At 39.9% G+C, this 18,456-nt stretch overlaps 2 protein-coding genes and 1 long non-coding RNA gene across 8 annotated transcripts; 2 read left to right on the top strand and 1 right to left on the bottom strand.

Annotated features, from left to right (window-relative positions):
* Positions 1 to 3,086: 3,086 nt before the first annotated feature.
* Positions 3,087 to 4,068, bottom strand: LOC130532570 (uncharacterized). Its single transcript, XR_008952362.1, has 2 exons — positions 3,877 to 4,068; positions 3,087 to 3,634 (listed from the first exon to the last, which is right to left on the bottom strand). It is a non-coding gene; the product is annotated as an uncharacterized LOC130532570 (long non-coding RNA).
* Positions 4,069 to 4,685: 617 nt separating this feature from the next.
* Positions 4,686 to 9,661, top strand: LOC130532569 (protein tyrosine phosphatase type IVA 3). Of its 3 annotated transcripts, XM_057045281.1 has the most exons (8): positions 4,686 to 5,287; positions 5,741 to 5,854; positions 6,504 to 6,954; positions 7,250 to 7,367; positions 7,442 to 7,534; positions 7,615 to 7,745; positions 7,836 to 7,910; positions 8,049 to 9,661. In XM_057045281.1, the coding sequence occupies exons 4-8, from the start codon at positions 7,272 to 7,274 to the stop codon at positions 8,164 to 8,166; spliced, it is 513 nt and encodes a 170-aa protein (XP_056901261.1). In that variant the 5' UTR covers positions 4,686 to 5,287; positions 5,741 to 5,854; positions 6,504 to 6,954; positions 7,250 to 7,271; the 3' UTR covers positions 8,167 to 9,661. The 3 variants fall into 3 exon arrangements, with proteins under 3 accessions (XP_056901261.1, XP_056901259.1, XP_056901260.1); XM_057045279.1 differs by lacking the exon at positions 5,741 to 5,854; XM_057045280.1 differs by lacking the exons at positions 4,686 to 5,287; positions 5,741 to 5,854 and adding an exon at positions 5,380 to 5,697.
* Positions 9,662 to 9,920: 259 nt separating this feature from the next.
* LOC130532568 (zinc finger protein ZFAT-like) lies at positions 9,921 to 18,255 on the top strand. 4 transcript variants are annotated; one of them, XM_057045275.1, is made up of 24 exons: positions 9,921 to 10,105; positions 10,693 to 10,848; positions 11,009 to 11,176; positions 11,445 to 11,567; positions 11,663 to 11,776; positions 11,860 to 11,982; positions 12,081 to 12,154; positions 12,550 to 12,620; positions 12,751 to 12,834; positions 13,091 to 13,239; positions 13,411 to 13,502; positions 13,618 to 13,766; positions 13,859 to 14,516; positions 14,732 to 14,837; positions 14,957 to 15,189; positions 15,289 to 15,370; positions 15,497 to 15,616; positions 16,006 to 16,179; positions 16,346 to 16,434; positions 16,558 to 16,696; positions 16,860 to 16,966; positions 17,319 to 17,406; positions 17,528 to 17,625; positions 17,697 to 18,255. In XM_057045275.1, the coding sequence occupies exons 1-24, from the start codon at positions 10,087 to 10,089 to the stop codon at positions 17,937 to 17,939; spliced, it is 3,459 nt and encodes a 1,152-aa protein (XP_056901255.1). In that variant the 5' UTR covers positions 9,921 to 10,086; the 3' UTR covers positions 17,940 to 18,255. The 4 variants fall into 4 exon arrangements, with proteins under 4 accessions (XP_056901255.1, XP_056901256.1, XP_056901257.1 ...); XM_057045276.1 differs by having other exon boundaries at positions 17,703 to 18,255; XM_057045277.1 differs by having other exon boundaries at positions 11,663 to 11,767.
* The last annotated feature ends 201 nt before the right edge of the window (positions 18,256 to 18,456 follow it).

The raw sequence follows: 18,456 nt of genomic DNA on the forward strand, positions 1-18,456 counted from the left end.
GCTCATTAACAGGTGGAAGTTGAAATCCAGCACTTTTTAGATTTATTCATCACTTCTGAAAAATGGATCTTGCATCGTAGAATAAAAGATGATTTGTTAGGATTTATAGTTAATACAGACTGAGGCAATTTGTCACCAGTTAGCAAAATCTTGTTGCATTTGTTGTTGACTGAGGATGTAGATGTACACATGATTTGATGGATGTGGAGGTTAACCTTCCATCTCTTTTTGTCGGGCTTGCATTAAAATAAAATAGCTGAATGTGTGATCATTTGTTCATTTAGCTATTTATTGTGACTGAGATGGTGTTTTCCTCTTAAAATGACAGGTTGATGGGTCCACTGCAGCCACGTATCAACGATCATTGAATTTAAATTTGTTTGTTCCAGAGCTTAAGTGCTGTACTCATACATGTTACGCTGCTTTTAACACACGTACAGAACTCAGTGTAAGCAGCAGCCTTAATCTTTTTAGTGACGGCTGTTGGCCAGAGGTCAGCAGATGGCTCCTGCCGAGTCTCACGTCTGCCTGCAGTCATTATAGCATCAATGCTAACCCCTCTGGCCTATTAGCCTATTTCACCAACGTCTCTGTCCCATATTTTTGTACACTAACTTCAGCAAGTCACATTTAACATACGTAGATTATAATGCATAAACAGGGGAAAATCTTTAATTGAAGAAGGGTGTTCCTGCTCATGAACTGCCACTGACTTTTATAACAGTTTAAAACATACAATGTCAAATTGTGACAGTCCAATGTAATCCAGGGTTCTGGAAGATTCATTTCATAATTTTAGAATATTATATTCTATTCCATGCTGAAATCGTTTCAGGTGGTTTGTTATTTTGACTATACTGGTATTATAACACCTTAATACATTTAGATTCAGTATAGATTCATTATTACCAACGACCCCATGGGTTAATATATAATATAGAAATGCATTTTTGTATTATATTACAAGGACAAGACACCACTGTGTGCTACACTTCCTTCTGGTGGCACAAAGGCGCTACAGGCGCTCTTCAAGTCACAGAACTTAACGAATTCGCAGATCTGCCACAGAAATGTTGCAGTTGTTACATTCAAACCACACCGAATTGATCAGATCTACAAATGATGATTTTTATTCCCTGGTTATCAATATCGGCTCCCATTTTGATTTACATACCCGAGTACAATTACAGACTGACAAAGCTCCAAGCAATAAATGAAAGACCTGAATAAAAGATTTATTCAAGACACCAAAATGTCGGTCTTTTGATTGAAATTTCTACCTGTGTCCTTGTGGTGAGAAAATACATTTAAAAAAGAAAGAAATACTCATTCCACAATCGACTGTTGTGTGAATAATGCTGAAAACTCTCACATGATATCACTTCGATGTGGTGTTTAGGAAACAAGATCCTGATTTAATGTATGGGAGAAATGTCCACAAGATGGTGCTGTTTCTCCAGATAATCACAGTTATAATCACAATTTTGAGACGCTTTTTCAGGAGTCTTCATAGCATTATGTTTCCAATGAAGAATGATATACTAGAATTTAGCATCTGCACTGAAATTAAATGGTTTCTTCTGGTTTTTATTTATTCTCTATGTTTGATACAATTGGAGAATACTTTGGGAAGAAAATTAGCACTTTCAATAATGAGCATACACTCTTGTGAGGTACTCAAGGTACGTCTGTCACTTCTTTAAATAAAGTTAGAATGTTCCATAACGGGGTCACTGGAACTTTGGAACTGTACTAGTCTTTTCCAAAACAGATGGGACGGACGGTGAGATGGAAAGTTTAGAAGAACACACACCCCAGCATATGGTCAAGTGACTGCTAAATGACAGGTATTGATATGGACCCCATGTACACATGCTGTAGCCCGGTACAGCAAAGCTGAATTGTTACCTTTTTAATGAAAAGTCCGCAGGTGAAAGTGTCTATCTGAATCTCTGATTTCAAAACTTTCTAATTATAAACACAGTAGCTGCTGTTGCTCGCTCCAAGCATGACTCTGCGTGCGTGTGTGTGTGTTTGTTTGTGTGTGTTTGGGAGTCGTGCTTTCTCTGTACTTTCTATGAATGTGACCGCGTGGTCATGCTTGTTGTGATTGACTCCTTTTAAAATTTTCCTTTATTGTGAAGTAATTTGGTTCCAATTGAGGCTGGAGAAATTTTGCTTCCAACCTGTTGAAAAGAGTTTTAACTCTGTGTGTTTTTCTTGAAAATGGAAATATAAATGAAATTCCAATTTTCTGTCAGCATCCTTCATATTTAGGTTTAGCATTCGAGTTTCCTCCACTGCAACCACACATATACAACAGTTTCCTTCTTTAACTTCAGTATCTTGGTAGCCTTGAACATGCTGCAGCTTTGCCGCCATCCCAGCTGTGTACCGGTGCCCCTTCTGCAACATTGTGTCCACTAAACAGGTCCTGCAACACCTGACAACATTTATGTGAATGCATGTGAGACACCACCAAGGCTTTCTCAAACAGGAAATGGCAGCGCGGGGTATAAAAATATGATTCCCTTTCATATCCGGTTTCTTCCTAATGCTGTTGGAATGACAAAGCATGTCACACGGCTACAAGAGTGTTGCGCCTGGGGGGGCTGTATTTCCAATGAAAGGGAAGCACTGCGTAACTGTGTATATAGATCAGTATGTTAAATCGGTGTGAGTGTTTTTCAATCCCACTTGGACCATCATGATGATCTTCCGTGAATACCAAAAGCAATCTTCCAGGGATGTCAGCAGGTGAATTCAGGGAATTCCAGAGAAATTTGCAGATTAGCACCAGCTGCTAACAGGGAATTACCTGCTTGTACCAGCAGTAGCAGCAGTTCTGGAAGGTTACATCACTGCGGGTCATGTGTTGTTTTGGGGTTTACGTTCACCGGACACAAACACAAGTGTTGCAAAGGGATTCCGAGCCAGATTAGAGACTTTATATCATTGATTGTCGATGAAAATAGCACCAACGGTAAAAAGAGCTTCCCGGCCACAATCTAATTAGGCAACAGGTAAACAAACAAACACACTGGGGACACGGGTGATTTATAGATTTAACCTATTGACTCAGTAGGCTGTGTTCTCATCCTTCTTTATTTGTCTGTTTACAGGAATGTTATCTTTGAAAAGTCAGTGATGAACAGGTGTGAAATGGTTCACGTAAACCATTTGTGTTGGGGGTGATCTGAAGTCCAGGATTTGTTTCACCTTTCTTTCTTTCCTGTTTTAAAATTTGAGTTCATTTTCCCCATCACCTGCGGCGGTGTTAGCTTACTTTTATGACACAGGTCAAATTATTTAGGCTTCCCTCTGGTAGTTGAGCCCGGGGTTATTGTTTCACTGTTACCTCATTTGTCACCAGCAGAAATATTTGTTTTGCAAGGCTCAAACACTTCCTTGACATTTTGTGCCCAAGCAGGTCATCCCATCGCCATCATCGCGCTATAAGCGGCACTCAGTGTCCTTTAGACTTTATAAAAAAAACACCAGGCAGCCAGCTGACCCGCAAACTGTCGGCTCACATTTCCAGAAACCGCTGCGGCGGCCATGTTTGTAAGGTCACACGGTTGTTGGACTTTACATCAAAACAGAAGGTGACACGACAGAATCATCCAGGGGGGACCTTTAACACGGGGAGAAGTCACAACAAACAGTTTACTGCGTAGTTTCATCTGCAGTTTTTCATAATTATCAAAATGGATGCGACTTAAAATCTAAGATCTTCTGACACCATGAAACATCAAAGCAATATTAAACCGTAAAGGAATATTTCAATCAGAAATTGAGCATGCCAGAATTGACCAATTATAAAAACAGAACCTATTTGCTAAAGTGTGTCTATGGTTATATAATGCATCTACTCACATAGCGCTCTCCCACACTCAGAGCATTGCTGCGTGTCAGGCCCTCGCGTCGCTCCTCACAACTCTCAGATTCACACTTGGAATAATCACACCGTGTGTGAGCAGTTGTTAAAGGAGTGTACAGAATGTGGACGAGCTGTATTCACTTCTATCTAGAAACGCTTTTCGCGGTCGACAGTTTCATTTGGAAAGCTGCCGTTTTCTCCTCCTGTTGAACCATCTTTTGCTTTTGACCCGCTTGCAATGTTTATATTCAGTAGTAAAAAAAGAAAATAAAACAAATAAGCCATCTTATGTTAAATGATGACGTCTGCAGGCAAACATTTCTACTAGTGCTTCAGCTGATTTTAGCTAAAATTAACTTCTAGTCTGTTTTTTTGTTGTAGTTTTTTAGTGCCACGAGTGGTTGAACAGTCATGTTACCTTTATAGAGTAAAGTATGAAGGGGAGATGCCACACTTTGTATTTAAAAACAACCCAACAGGCTCAAAATCTCCTTTATTTTAATTCATTAGCAAAAAAATACAGAAAAAAATTGTTATTGTGGAAATTTCTTCTTGCAGCCATCATAACTGATATGTTTTGGACAAATAATCTGTGGCAGCAGTAATGTGGCTCCTCGTGATGTATGAAAACAACGATGACAGTAAATTAATGGCTGTTCGTCTGTTGTTAGTCAGCTGTCAGTTGGGGAGAAAGTTAACTTCATAAACTGGGACCCAAAGGTTTTTGGTCTGGTAGTTAAAAGGGCCAGCTATTTTTAGCCGCTTCAGTGAAAGGAAGGGGGGAGAGAGGGAGGAAGGGAGTACGAGAGACGGTCCAGGCAGACGTGTTGTAGCAGAAAGGGCTCGTTAGGATTTCACAGAGTCTTGTCGTCATTGTTGAAAGAAACAAAGGGCTGCACTAAGGTGGTTAGCGTGCTCTTGGCTACACCAGTGCTGTAAGACGGGCGAGGAAAGGGGAAAAACAGCCCCTCTCCACTCTGAGCGAGAGGAGGGAAAAGTGGATGAAGAGGAGAAAGAACAGGGGGAGGGAACCGGACTCTTCTCGTCTCTCTCTCTAAGAGCATTATCTGTAGAGTGTTCTGGCAGTGACAGGGCTGTCAGGGTCAGATGGCTGCTCAGCCTGATTAGACCAGCTCACAGCAGATCCTCCAACCAGGCACGCTGCAGTGCTACGAGCAAGGTAGAGCTCCAATCTGGTGTGTGCAGGACGCCACAGCAGGTCCTCAGAGCTGTTTACGTATAGAGGGAGGAGGGCGGCTCGGCGGTATACAGCCACAGGTTGTTGCAGAGCAGCTCCAGTTCCTGCAGCTTACCTGCAAGACAAAATAAACACGGGCAGGTGGACTTTAACAGGATCATAAACGAGCTGAGGCTTTGTCTGTTGTTGGAAATGACATTTGACAACAGGTAAGGGCAAATAATCAATAATATCCTTTCCTCCCCTCGTTACAGTTAACATCCAGGTTTCCCAGAAGCCCCACTACAAGAAGTGTGGAACAACATTATATTTATGAAAGAATACTTCAACTCCACAGGGACAAGCTGGGAGAAGGGCTTGTTTAGGTTCACCACACATCAGAGATGGTCATTTCCAAAAATGAATAAAGATGATTTAAAAAAATGTGATGTGTCATAGAGGCAGCCCCTCGTATAGATGCATCTATAAATACAGCTGTAGGGTATTCAGTGTCTGCAGGGGTCTACTATAACAGGCAGTCAGCTGGTTCTCTGTCAGCACTCACGCGGTTGTAGGGCTGCGGCGGCGGCAGGAGCCGGTTGTAACCATGTGAATTTTCCAGTTGAGCAGCCAAACTGAGGTAAGAGGAACGGCTGTCCACTGAAAAAATTCCGTCTCTCCAGACAGAGCAGAACCGCCATTTGAAGGCAGTAGAGGTGAATGATGTGCACTAACCGGATTTGTTCGGCTTGACACCACTACTGACCTGTGTACTACGACTGACAAATGCTGTGCAGGTACTTAAACATTTGCTGCCTGGCCTGAAAATACACTGAAATTTAAATAAAAAAAACTTTACAACTTTGCTTCATGCACAAAGTCAGCTATATTTACATTAAGCATTAAGAATTGTTGCTATTTTCTTTTCATGTGCTTGTAAAGTTTTGTAGAAGTTAAAATTAGATCACTTATTCACTTAAAGCCCTAGTAAACAATAACTATTCCGTCCCGGCTGTGAGCTGTCCGGGTGAGGAATAGTTGGCATCAATCCTGATTAGCTGTAACGCAGGATAAATTCCTAATTATAGATTTGAAAACCCAAACAAGAGACTCAGGGTCAGACTCGCCTTCCTTCATGTCCATTCTTTACAGTGATGGAATAGTTTTGGACCAGTACACTAGTATAGTCAGTCAACGATTTTCTGTTTCAAACTCTCTATCGTAGTTATCAAGGTCACGTAAAGTTCTGACTTTATCTTAAAGATTTTCACCCCTCGGATGGCCAAGATCCACCATCAACAACCTGCACCTTTGCCTCCTGGACTTCGTGACAAATATTACACCTTTTCATTTTATTCAGCCATTCATTCAGCCTCACGTTTGGACAGCTCCTCCTGTTTGCAACTGTTTTCATGTCTCTATTGTCTTGTATGTTTTGTGTTCCAGAATTGCTGGTTGATGGCGTTTCTACGGCAGACTGGCGACTACTGTCATGCCCAACACATTTAGGCCCAGTCAGCGTTGAGGATCCACCATGCCAACCTGTAGCCCCGAAACCTAAAAGATCTCAGGCCTCTGCCCTCTGAACCAGCCAGCTGATGGGGTAACAGGTGGAGCTTTATCACCGAACGCTAACAGGAAAGAGAAGGAACGAACCACTGATAGGAAGAGAAAAGAACTGAACAATTCAATAAAAAGACAGAGAGTGAGAGCCGGAGTTGACACTGTGAAGGATACGGTCCACTGATGGGGTAATATCAAACAGCAGGCCAACACTGGGAAGAATATTTTAAACTGCTGTAAACAGACTCCAAACAGGAAGTTCCACAAGAGTCAGGAGGTCCAGCAGCCACCTGGATAAAGGCACAGCGGATAACTTCTACAACTGGAGTATAAGGTGACCAGATATCCTCCATGCACTTCACTGGCTCTCTCTGATGCTTCTTTGTTAAGTCTGTTCTAGTTTGAACTGAGGTGAATGAGTTATTGATGAAGATGAATTTGCAAACTATATGTACTCAGCAGCAACTGTAGTGACTATTTAAGTCATTTCCGCACATAACTACTGGCATTTATTTGCATGGTTGCTGCAGTTTGCATGCAAGGTGTTGCTTATTTTAAATTACTCAAGCTTTGTTCTGACAAAAATAAATACATTTGGGTGTAAATCACAAAAATAACAATTATTATAGGTCAACGGGTCCCCTGGCCACCATGAATCGCCCCGCTCCGGTAGAACTGTGCCACAAGAACATGAGGTTCCTGATCACACACAACCCCACGGACAGCACACTCAGCTCCTTCATAGAGGTAAGAAATAGGAATTTGTCTTCTCAACACATGCGTAAAGAATCATCTGTATATTCACTGTCTATTTCTATCAGGATCTGAAGCGTTACGGTGCCACCACAGTTGTTCGGGTCTGTGATATCACCTATGACAAAACGCCATTGGAAAAAGATGGCATCAATGTGGTGGTGAGCATGCAGGAAAACACACACCAACATCCTTTACCATAACTCAGATGCTGGGAAGCGTTCTGCTCTGATTTAACCAGGACTGGCCATTTGATGACGGCGCCCCTCCTCCCAGTAAGCTGGTTGATGATTGGCTGAATCTCCTAAAGAAGAAGTTTCAGGAGGATCCAGGGTGCTGTGTAGCTGTTCACTGTGTGGCTGGGCTGGGAAGGTGGGAGAGCTTAAGGAGATAAGAAGATGAAGATGCTAGTGACATGCATGTATAGACTGAGCTGACTGGAGTGTGTGTTTATTCATGCAGGGCTCCCGTGCTTGTTGCTCTGGCTTTGATAGAGAGCGGGATGAAGTATGAAGATGCTATTCAACTCATCAGACAGTAAGCGAATACAGTGTAAACTGTTGAAGCACACGGAATGAACGCGTCACATCTTAGATGACTAACTTGTGTCAATAGTGACACCTGGTGTCCAGGCTGTTGAATTCCGAATTCCAGGACTGTTTCTGTGTGTTGCAGGAAGCGCCGTGGAGCCATTAACAGCAAACAGCTCACCTACCTGGAGAAATATCGCTCCAAGCATAGACTCCGCTTCAAAGACTCTCACACACACAAGAACAAGTGTTGCACCATGTGAACACGCACACGCACGCACGCACGCACACACACACACACACACACACACACACACACACACACACACACACACACACACACACACACACACCCAAATGCTCTCAGGAACTTAACCACTCAAGCCTTGTGTCACTGTAAGAAACTATCTGAATCAGTTGTTCCTAGTTGTTTTTTGGTGTGGTTTCTTTATAGCCTATAATAATAAATACATTTATTATACAGGGAGAGAATAATTTCCCTGCAGACTGCTGTAATGATCCATAGCTCAATGCTAAAACATAATTGCTTTTCAGATCTTTTTTAATAGTTATAAAACACACACACACAATGTTGAGTCAGGGCTTGTGTGTTTATGTTTATGAATCAGCAGAATATTTTTGGCAAGTGCATAGCATTCTTTTTAATGTCTTCCTGAACCTCCTCCCTCCACATAATTTTCATTATATACCTTTTGGAATTTGGTTTAATTTACTTTTCAGTGAGTTTTTCTTTGGGGTATATTTCTTTTTTTTAAATGATAGCTCTAAAGTCATTCTTGACACTGAAAAGAATGCATTCATCCTGAGATTCTACCATTATCTGCCACTGTGAAATTCTGCTTTCTATGTGTGATGGATAATTTTTAGTAAACACAATGATTTCATCTGGGTTTGTCACAGCCACTGTTCTCTTATTCATTGTGCTGAACTGTTTACATGTCATTGTGTGCATTACAGTATTGTATACTCTGTTTACACACACACCTGCAGAAGGAACATTCTTTCTCAACAGCTGCTTTTTCAAGCTAGAACTTTATAGTCTGAAAAAACAATGTTTCTACACAATATCAAATCAGCCAGCCAACCAACCAACCAACCAACCAACCAACCAACCAACCAACCAACCAACCAACCAACCAACCAACCAACCAACCAACCAACCCTGTAGCTGCTTTTTACCTCTGAGCAACAGGGAACCACTTAACCCATTCATTTATTTGGAAAAAGGGGAAATCCTATATTCTATGATCTGCAGCATGGATGTTTCTGTTAACAGCATTACCCTATGTTAAAGCTTACCTTTGAGAAATTTCTAAATGTTGCTGTGCATCATCATTCAAATGTTTTAGATATTTATTTTGTGGTTAAGTTGATCTTCTATTTTTTTTCTTACGCAATGCATGTAACCTACTGCTTCTAATACTTTTTTCCATCAAAGTTCTTTCTGACAATATAGCATGCACACTTGCGTTTGTGATTTATTGAGCTTGGAGTCACCTTCTGATCCTCTGTGTTAAACAAACCGTAATGCCCTGAATAACAATTTGTGATAAAGGCAGACGTATGTAAAATACAACAAAGGGAATATCTTGTCTACCAACCCAATTTTTTAAACAAACTGAATAGACTGAAAATGAAGTGTATATTTGAATGTGTATGTTAAGGAATCATCAGATGTATTGTGACTGGGCACTTTTTTAATGTAAATGCTGTAAATAAATGCACTTTATTCCAACATATGATTGTTCATGTTTTATGATTTTGTCCAGTTAAATCATTTTATCCACTTGTTTAAAAACACTCTTGTTGTTACCCAATTGATATAATTCTATAGATTTTTACTGATTAAATATTATAATTTGAATCTCTTCACACTCTACGTTCTCCCTAATAAACCAAAAATAGGTCATTTCACTGAACTGTCCAGCGCCCTCTGTGGCAGGACAGTCCTCCTGCCACAGAGGGCGCTGCTATTTGACTGCACTGACGCTTCGCCCAATCTGCTTCCGGTATTTGGAAGGACCTGTTTGGCAGATTCGACAAAATTTTCAGCGTCCATAATGTTAAAATTTGATTTTAAATTCAACTTCCTACATGTATTTATTTAGACAATTGCTTAAAACGACACATTATACTGTGCATTTGTTTTTACAAATCTAAGAATGGATTTACCAGAAGCACGTAAGAATTTCTGCCTCTTCATCACGAATATGTTTATCGGGTCTGCATGTCAGTTGGACTCAATCAAAATAATAGCAAAGCTGATTTTTTTACGCTCCTATCTGCATTTTATTCTATGTTAGAATTTACACAGATGACAATATGTAAAGATTATGTTTTACGGTAAATGCAGGAACGTTTCTGGCTTAAAGTAATCCATTTTTGGTTATTTTAATGTGTTTTCCGAAATTCCAACGCTAAGGTAATAAGAGCTCAAATAATATTTGATTTATAACATTGATTTTGTAGTAATTTGCCCAATAGTGTATATTTCCTTTCCTACCATGCAATCTCAAACTAGCATACTATTTTTTGGTCTAGTTTAGAACATATTGACATGTAAATGAAATAGTCCAATACAAGGGCATATGTCCTTTTTTAAAAACATTTAAAAAAATGCAAGACCGATTTTAAGGTGTAGTGAGGAATAAATGTTTTTTTTTTTTTTTTGTTTTTTGTTTTACAGCAGAACATAATGCATAGTACTTCTTTGGGCTGAATGATTGGTTTATTTTTTGCCAATGACACATTTCTTCTTCCACAAGCAGCTGGTTCTGTCTTTATGTGCCGACTGTGCAACCTCTTCTCTCCAAGTCACACCCAACTGTCAGCACATTGTTCCCAACTGCACCCTGAGCAGACCTTTGATGACATTATTATTGTCCTACAACCCCTTGCAGGAGAGCCTTTGGAGACACCGCAAGGTCATAATCATTTAATTATATATTATGGTTTGAATCTTGAATACATCTTCAAATCCGTAGTTATTATTTATTTTGAGATACAGCACTCTTGTGTTAGCTAAAAAAGAGTAGAATCCAGCATTATTATCCTTATATTTAATACTGCCTTGATGGCCGACAGTGAGTCCATTGAAGCGAAAACGAGGACGACCAAAAGGTTCTAAGAAAAAGAAGACGGAACAGAAAGAATCCAAGGCAGACTCTGCCCAGTCACGCAAGGATACTGGTCAAAGCCATGAAGACATGAATAAGGAGGAGGATGGCAGGCAATGTAGTCTAATAAAAGCAGGTATTTAAAAAAATTATAATTGTAACCTGTTGTTTGCAAATGTTAATTAGTGTGACAGAATAGATTCTTCACATGAATGCAAATATCACTATTAATATGGAATGTAGATACTTAGTAGCACTACCTATTTTAGCAGCTTTGGTTTCACCTGATTAAATAATTAGATGAAAATAGCATTTTAATGTATGTTTAACCATGTTATTACTATTTAGTAAACACAAACATGTCGAGAGAATTTAACATTCTGCAAAATGTCCTTTTTAAAAAGAAAGCCAGGATGGATCTCTGGCACTGGAATGTAGAAGTTGTCATCGCTCCTTCCGGAACAGACGGCAGATCTTAAAACACATCTGCCTGGGAGAAGTGGAAGAGGAGAATGACGAAGAAAATGGTAAAGAGCAAATCAATTTAGAGGTAGATACTGTATGTTAGTATATGGCAAAGTCTTGTGAATAGAAAATTGTGATGGGACATTCTCCTTTGCAGGGAAAATCTCTGATGATGCTGGAGTAAAGGGTTATGGGAATTTGGGTCCTGGGGGAACAGATTCAAACCAGACACAACAAAAGTCAGCAAGACGAGGTTTCATAAGTAAGAAGGGTATGTGGGTCACCTGAGTTCTTGGCTCTTGATTTGTTTAAGCAACAGTTGCGGGTTTAATTGTATTATTTTTGTTCATGTAGAACATAGTAACCTAAAAACCTTGAAAACCAGCCAAAGCAGCATCTCCAGGGAAGGAAGCCTGTCCACAGGTAACAAAAAGTCAGTCGTCAGCGTTGTTCTAACAGAAGAGGCAACAATACCAGGTCAGTTTTTTTCTTTTATGTATAGATATGTATGCTTGTAAGTATACATTCATGTAAAATATATCTACTTATATTTGAGTTGCATTCAATTGCAACAGGTGTGTTTAAACTGGTTCCACTGGAGGAGCGAACAGCAGAAACAGACGTCCCATCCATCCATCTTCAAGATCAGGTAAAGACTGGAGTATAAAAAGTTTGATTCACCCATTTAGCTGTCCAACCTCACCCATTATAGTTCACATGCATTTGTGCTTGTGTATATTGTAGCTAACAGATATTTTGGATGTTGGATATAAAATTAATTTAAGTGTGGCACTCACAAAAGCAAAAAGTTGCCACTTATAAACTATAGGGTACATCAGTTTCTTTTAAAATGATTTCTATCAAAACAATGAAATTAGAAAAATAATAAATAAGACCACATGCAGTTTTACCAAATAGAAAAAATACATTTAAAATTCTCATCTTCTATATTATCTGTCTTTTATTCAGTCTTAATTATTTACTATTTAAAATGTACTAATTTCTTGATTTTTGTATGTTAATTTATTATATTTTTATATCCAGAGTCAGTCCGCAGAACCCGCAAGTAATGTGAATATTCATGAAGCTGGCACAGAAATGGATTTGAAATCAAGGTAACAAAACACACACATATATAAAAGTACATATTTCTTTTTTAATATACCATAATATGTAAGGGTCTTTGATATGAGTGTAATATAACCTGTATATTTTCCTGAATATTCTGCTGCTTTTTTCTCTTAGTAATGACGTCACCTGCACAAAAGTAACAACAACAGCGGCCAACAAAGGCTTCTCAGAATATTCTATCCAACAACACGCTACCAAGTACAGTATGAAATTTTCTTGCCAAATGCATTCATTATGCTTGTCAATAAATACAGCCTTATTATGATATATAATAACCGTTTTCCAGCAATGTAAAAGAACAGACATTTGGCTTTAATTTTCTTTAAGATTAGATTTAATGTAGATTTCTACTGATAACTGTGTTATTAGTACTGATGGCATTACCCATAAAATGTATTCACTTATAATCTCAATTTTGAAGAATGATTTACCATTAATGTACTGTTTCTCTCAGTTTCATCCACAGCCAGTTGAAGATCTTTGCCTGCGAGTTTTGTAACAAGATCTTTAAATTTAGACACTCACTGGTTGCCCATCTCAGGACACACACGCAGGAGAAACCTTTCCAGTGTCCACACTGCGACTATGCATCAGGCATCAAAGGTAAACCGGAACTTCCTGGTCAAACTGTTGGAACATAAACACTTATATGAACCAAACATGGATTAATGAATTTAAAAAATATATATATATAGTCGGACATGTGACAATACGAAATCAACATTCAGGTTAGAATTGGTCAACTGATACCTTCTGTGATTCTCTGCTTCAAAGCTAATCTGAATGTTCACCTGAGGAAGCACACTGGAGAGAAATTCAGCTGCCAGCACTGTCCTTTCAAGTGCCTCAGTCCAGGACATCTCAAGGTAGTAATTCTTGACTTGTTTTTCGTCGTATAACTTTGTGTTTACGTTGGTCTTCTGTTTTTCTTGTGAATTCAACTTGTGAGTGTTAAGATCTTAGTTGTTCATTCTACTGCAGGTGCATATACAGCGTGTCCATTTGAAGGTGAAGCAGCACTGCGGCTTCTGCGATAAGAAGTACTCGGATGTAAAAAACCTGCTGAAGCATATGGAGAAACAACACAATCTCAAAGACCCTGATGTGAACCAAAGTTACCAAAAACTCAGGTAGTTTTGATGTTATCGCTTTTATTTTACCCTTCTGTCCATACCAGCAACCTTCTGACTCCCCCTCTGTATAATCTGTGTAAACTTTTCAGGTTAAAAACCCGTCAGGGTCTCAGACAGCTGCTCTATCACTGTCCAACCTGTAACCGTGGCTTTAAGAATCAGCTTGAGCGTGAGCGGCACCTGTTGGTCCACGCGCCCCATCGTCCCTTTGCCTGTCTTCTGTGTGATCATGCTGCAACCAAGATGGAGGCACTTGCTGCTCATGTCAAGAAGCACCTCTTCATATACGTGTGTTACATGTGCGAGGGAAAGTTTGTCAGCTCTCAGGGGATGACAGCTCATCTGAAAGAGTCACACACTGAGCAGGACCAGGATCAGGCCTTCACACACTGTATTAACAACAGCTACTATCTGATGCAGCCTGGAGAAAACATATGGGGCAATGAGGAGAGAGAAGATGCGAGGAATAGGATAAAGGAATGTAATACAGAGCTCAAGGGTGGAGATGATGGGAGAGTGGAGGAAGATGGAACATTAAAATTAGAAAGTGGAGTAGAAAATGGTGGGACAAAATCACTTTCCCAAGAAATGGAACAACACGGAGTATCATCTGAGACTCAAGTAACTGTACTCCCAGCTGATAAGTGCTCTAATGCAAGTACAACATCAAAAACAGCTGTGTCACTGGGTGTGAGCAATATATCATCAGCACCTCTCACAGAAGAACAAACTCAACAAAAAGAAAAGGTAACTGAACACGATGGTCAGACACAATCATTTTTTTTAGCTCCAGATTAGCTGTCAGGTCTATGAAACATTGCAATACTCTTATGATTGGTCAAACTCTTTTTTTAGTTAATTGTATGTCTGGAATGTGTTTAGAAGAGTTCCACTTTAAAAAAAATCTTTTCAGACTTTGTTCCTAACAATCTGGCTTGTTGTCTCTTCCCTGCTTAAATCAGAGTGCGTTCCAGCAGGTGTTTGCTTCCCTCCCAAAGACTCAGCTTAATATGGAATCTTTCCAACAGCTCAGGAAAATCTACGGAGACTTAGAATGCCAGTACTGTGGTAAGATGACCAAAGTTTGCTTTCTTTTATGTGAAATCCTGACACCTACCCAGAATGTGTTGATTTGTACTCAGGCATATTTTTTAACCTGCGTCTAAATGTGTTTACATTTTCTACAGGAAAACTGTTTTGGTACAAAGTCCACTATAATGTCCACGTCCGTACGCATACCAAGGAACACTCTCATTACTGTTCAAAGTGTAGCTACTCTTCCATCACCAAAAGCTCGTTAAAGCGGCATCAGATCCAGAAGCACAGCGGCTTGCAGCTATCTTGTTCCAGTGCTGGCTGTAAATACACCACACCTGATAAATACAAACTTCAAGCTCATTTGCGGATGCACCAGCACCAGGTATCCAACCTCGAGCTCTCTTGTAGAACAGACTCTCTATAAACATTTGCTTATTTCTCACTTGGGAGGCTTTTTCAAATGTGCCATGGTTGTTTACAGGGGAAAAATGTGACTTGTCCCATCTGTCAGAACAGTTACCCAGAACACCGACTAAAATGCCACATCAAAACAACTCACCCTGGTGAACAGCACAAAATACACCCTCACATATGCTGTCATTATTTATACTTCTCATGCTACATTATTCCTTCTAGTCTGCTGTCCCATATTTTTTTTCTTCCATGTGCTTGTGTTTGTGTGTGGACAGATGCACTCCCGATACAGGCCAAGGGTGTCATGGTGAAGCGTGCAGAGAAGTGTCCCTACTGTGACTCCTATTTCCTTAAGAACAGCAGCGATTATCAGCGACACATCTGGGCCCACCAGGGTTTGATATTCCTCCACATTTATTTCAGACAAACACACACGTGGCTCCATCAGAGTCGTTGTTGAAAGTTTCAGGTTCTGATGCATCTGTTGTCTGGGCCTCCATCTGTCTTGTCTCCTGGCTGTCCTCCAGCAGGGCGGACTGGATTGTAAACACTCAAGAAACATTTAGAAAAGAACATAGCCCGATGGTCAAGTCTGTCATAAAATGAGGAAAACAAACAAACCAAAAGAGACACCCATACATATGCTGCTGTATTTTCCTCAAGGATGAGGAAACCTTGTGTTTTGGTGCTTTTGCAGCATTTAAGCTTTGCTATTGCTAATCCACTCTCATCCTAAAACATGTTACAGTGCTGTTGATCTGTTAAAATGTGTTTACGTGTGCAGGTTTGAAGCCGTATGCCTGCACTATGTGCGACTACGCAGGCCGCAGCAGGAGCAACTTGAAGACTCACATGAACCGACACAACACAGAAAGATGCCACCTTTGTGATTTGTGTGGTAAAAAGTTCAAATCAAAGGTTACGCTGAAAAGCCACAGACTGAGCCACACCGAGGAAGGTAGGTACAGTCGCTCTGTAACACACTGTCCTTGGCATTCACTCCCTGGTTTTATTTTCATTTCTGTATAAATTATCTGATCTAATTAATACTTTTGCGACTGATGGAAAAACAGTTGGAAGATATTCGCAGATATAATTAACGTGGACGTTCTGTGTTTGTTCAGGAAAGCAGTTTCAGTGTCTACAGTGTGACTTTAACACGGTCTCCAAACCTTATTTGCTCAGACACATGGAGCAACATGCTGAATTTAAGGTAAATAGTACATTCAGTATTTAGTCAATCAGGCCTATATCACTAAAATGTTGGTTCTGCTGTTGGTTTTATCCATAATAAGTTATTTGCATTCATTCAAAATTGTTTTACCCTTCATTGTAGCCATTCCGCTGTGCCCACTGCCACTATTCATGTAACATTGCTGGTCCTCTAAAGCGGCACTATAAGAAGAAACACCCTGGTCAGAAGTATCATAATGTTGGACCTGGCCGACCAAACCCTGATTCTCTGGAGCAGCACGGTCAGCTCCCATACTGCCATATTTAGACCTTTTGTTCGCCTCGAATATCTTTAAACAACATTAACAGTGTTCTAGTTGACCTGAAATGACTCCTGCGCATTATTCTTTCAAGTGTGTAACTATAGTGTTTATTGTAAATGTGTTTGTGAATGTCGCTGTTTAGGTGGCATGAAGTGTCCTCAGTGTGAGTTTGTTTATGGAACCAAATGGGAGTTGAACCGTCACCTTAAGAGCAAACACAACCTAAAAGTTATGGAAGGCAGCTGGGAGGTAAACACACAACTTTGATCCAACTGTAGTACAGCACTGATAGACTCTTGATTAGTGTAACACAATTATAATATTGACTGATGATATTTCATTTTGCTTTTTTCATTCATACAGTCATAGCCCTGAGAGTGATACTGTTTGGAAAATCAATAGAGTAGAAAAATTCTACTAATTCTTTCATAGAACCTCTGTGTTCTGTTTCAGTTGATGTAACTAATATCAGATGTAGCTTTGTGTTTTTTCTATATCGATACTTTTGATATTCTTGGCTTAATAAAATTCAACCAGACTTTCTTTAGTTTTTCAAAGCTTATTATTTATTGACCAAGGCCAATAACTGTGTTATATCCAGGTGGGGGAAACAGTGGAAGCCCAGTATAATGCTGTGGAGGATGGACAGCAGCTGATGGAAGCAACTGAAGTGACTCTGCAGGACAATGGTAAAGGCAGCCCCCTTTTGTACACAGACACAGCATTCTGGTAAACTCATCAGCCAAAAACTGGAGGTTGATGCCTGCTATGTTTTAGACCTATAATAATTATGTATCTTATTTTGTACAGTTAATATCCAGCAGATCACTGAACTGAGTGCCGAGACCTATGATGCTGTCACCTCTATGGTTGCAATGGCTCCGGGCACCGTTACCGTCGTGCAACAGGTAGACCAGATCACATCATTTAGAAACAGTGAATGCTTGAAAAAGAGGGTGATATTGAGTTGTGACTGAAGTTACAGATGGCAGAGGAGCAGGAAGTCAACAACTCTGGCAACCAGCTGATGGTGGTGAACGAGGAGAGCAGTCTGACCGGTAATCAGGTGATGGTGGTAAATGAAGATGGGGGTCTAGCAAGTAACCAGGTGATGGTTGTGGAGGATGGACATGGCCTGGAGGCACTGACAGTCCTCACACAGGATGAAAACACTCACCACTATATTGTGTATGTGCAGGAGCACACTGTAGAAATCAATTAGCTCTTCTAAATTCCACTGCTGGTCAGCCAGTTTTTGATCATTGTATTTATTTTAAGCAACATAAAGTGTACCAACAGGTAATAACTCAATTGTTTGTGCTAAGTTATGGAAATAGTAAGTGCAATACATTGATATTTTGTATATAGCAAGTATATTTTAAATAAATATTTTTTTTCAAGTGCTTGACACACTGGATCATTTTGTATGGTAGAATTTAAATCTCATTGCTTTTGGTTTTAATTTTGTTGTTACCCCACTCAATGTTTTTATCTGGAACACCTGTAATAAAATACATGAATGTTTGATCTCTGTTTAATCATGATGGACTTTTCTTAGGTGTGGCATCTTATTTCTGAGCATGTCAGATTTGTTTGAAGCTATATAATTAGTATATATTTCATCAAGAAGTGCTGATCATAGCTAGGGAGGTCTTCAACTTCAACAGGGGATCGATAAAGGCGATAAAGTCGAGGTCTTAAGCAAGCGTTGATTTCGTTTCACCGGTAGGTGGCGATCA

This window comes from Takifugu flavidus, chromosome 10, assembly GCF_003711565.1.
Source record: "Takifugu flavidus isolate HTHZ2018 chromosome 10, ASM371156v2, whole genome shotgun sequence".
Lineage (NCBI taxonomy): Eukaryota > Metazoa > Chordata > Actinopteri > Tetraodontiformes > Tetraodontidae > Takifugu > Takifugu flavidus.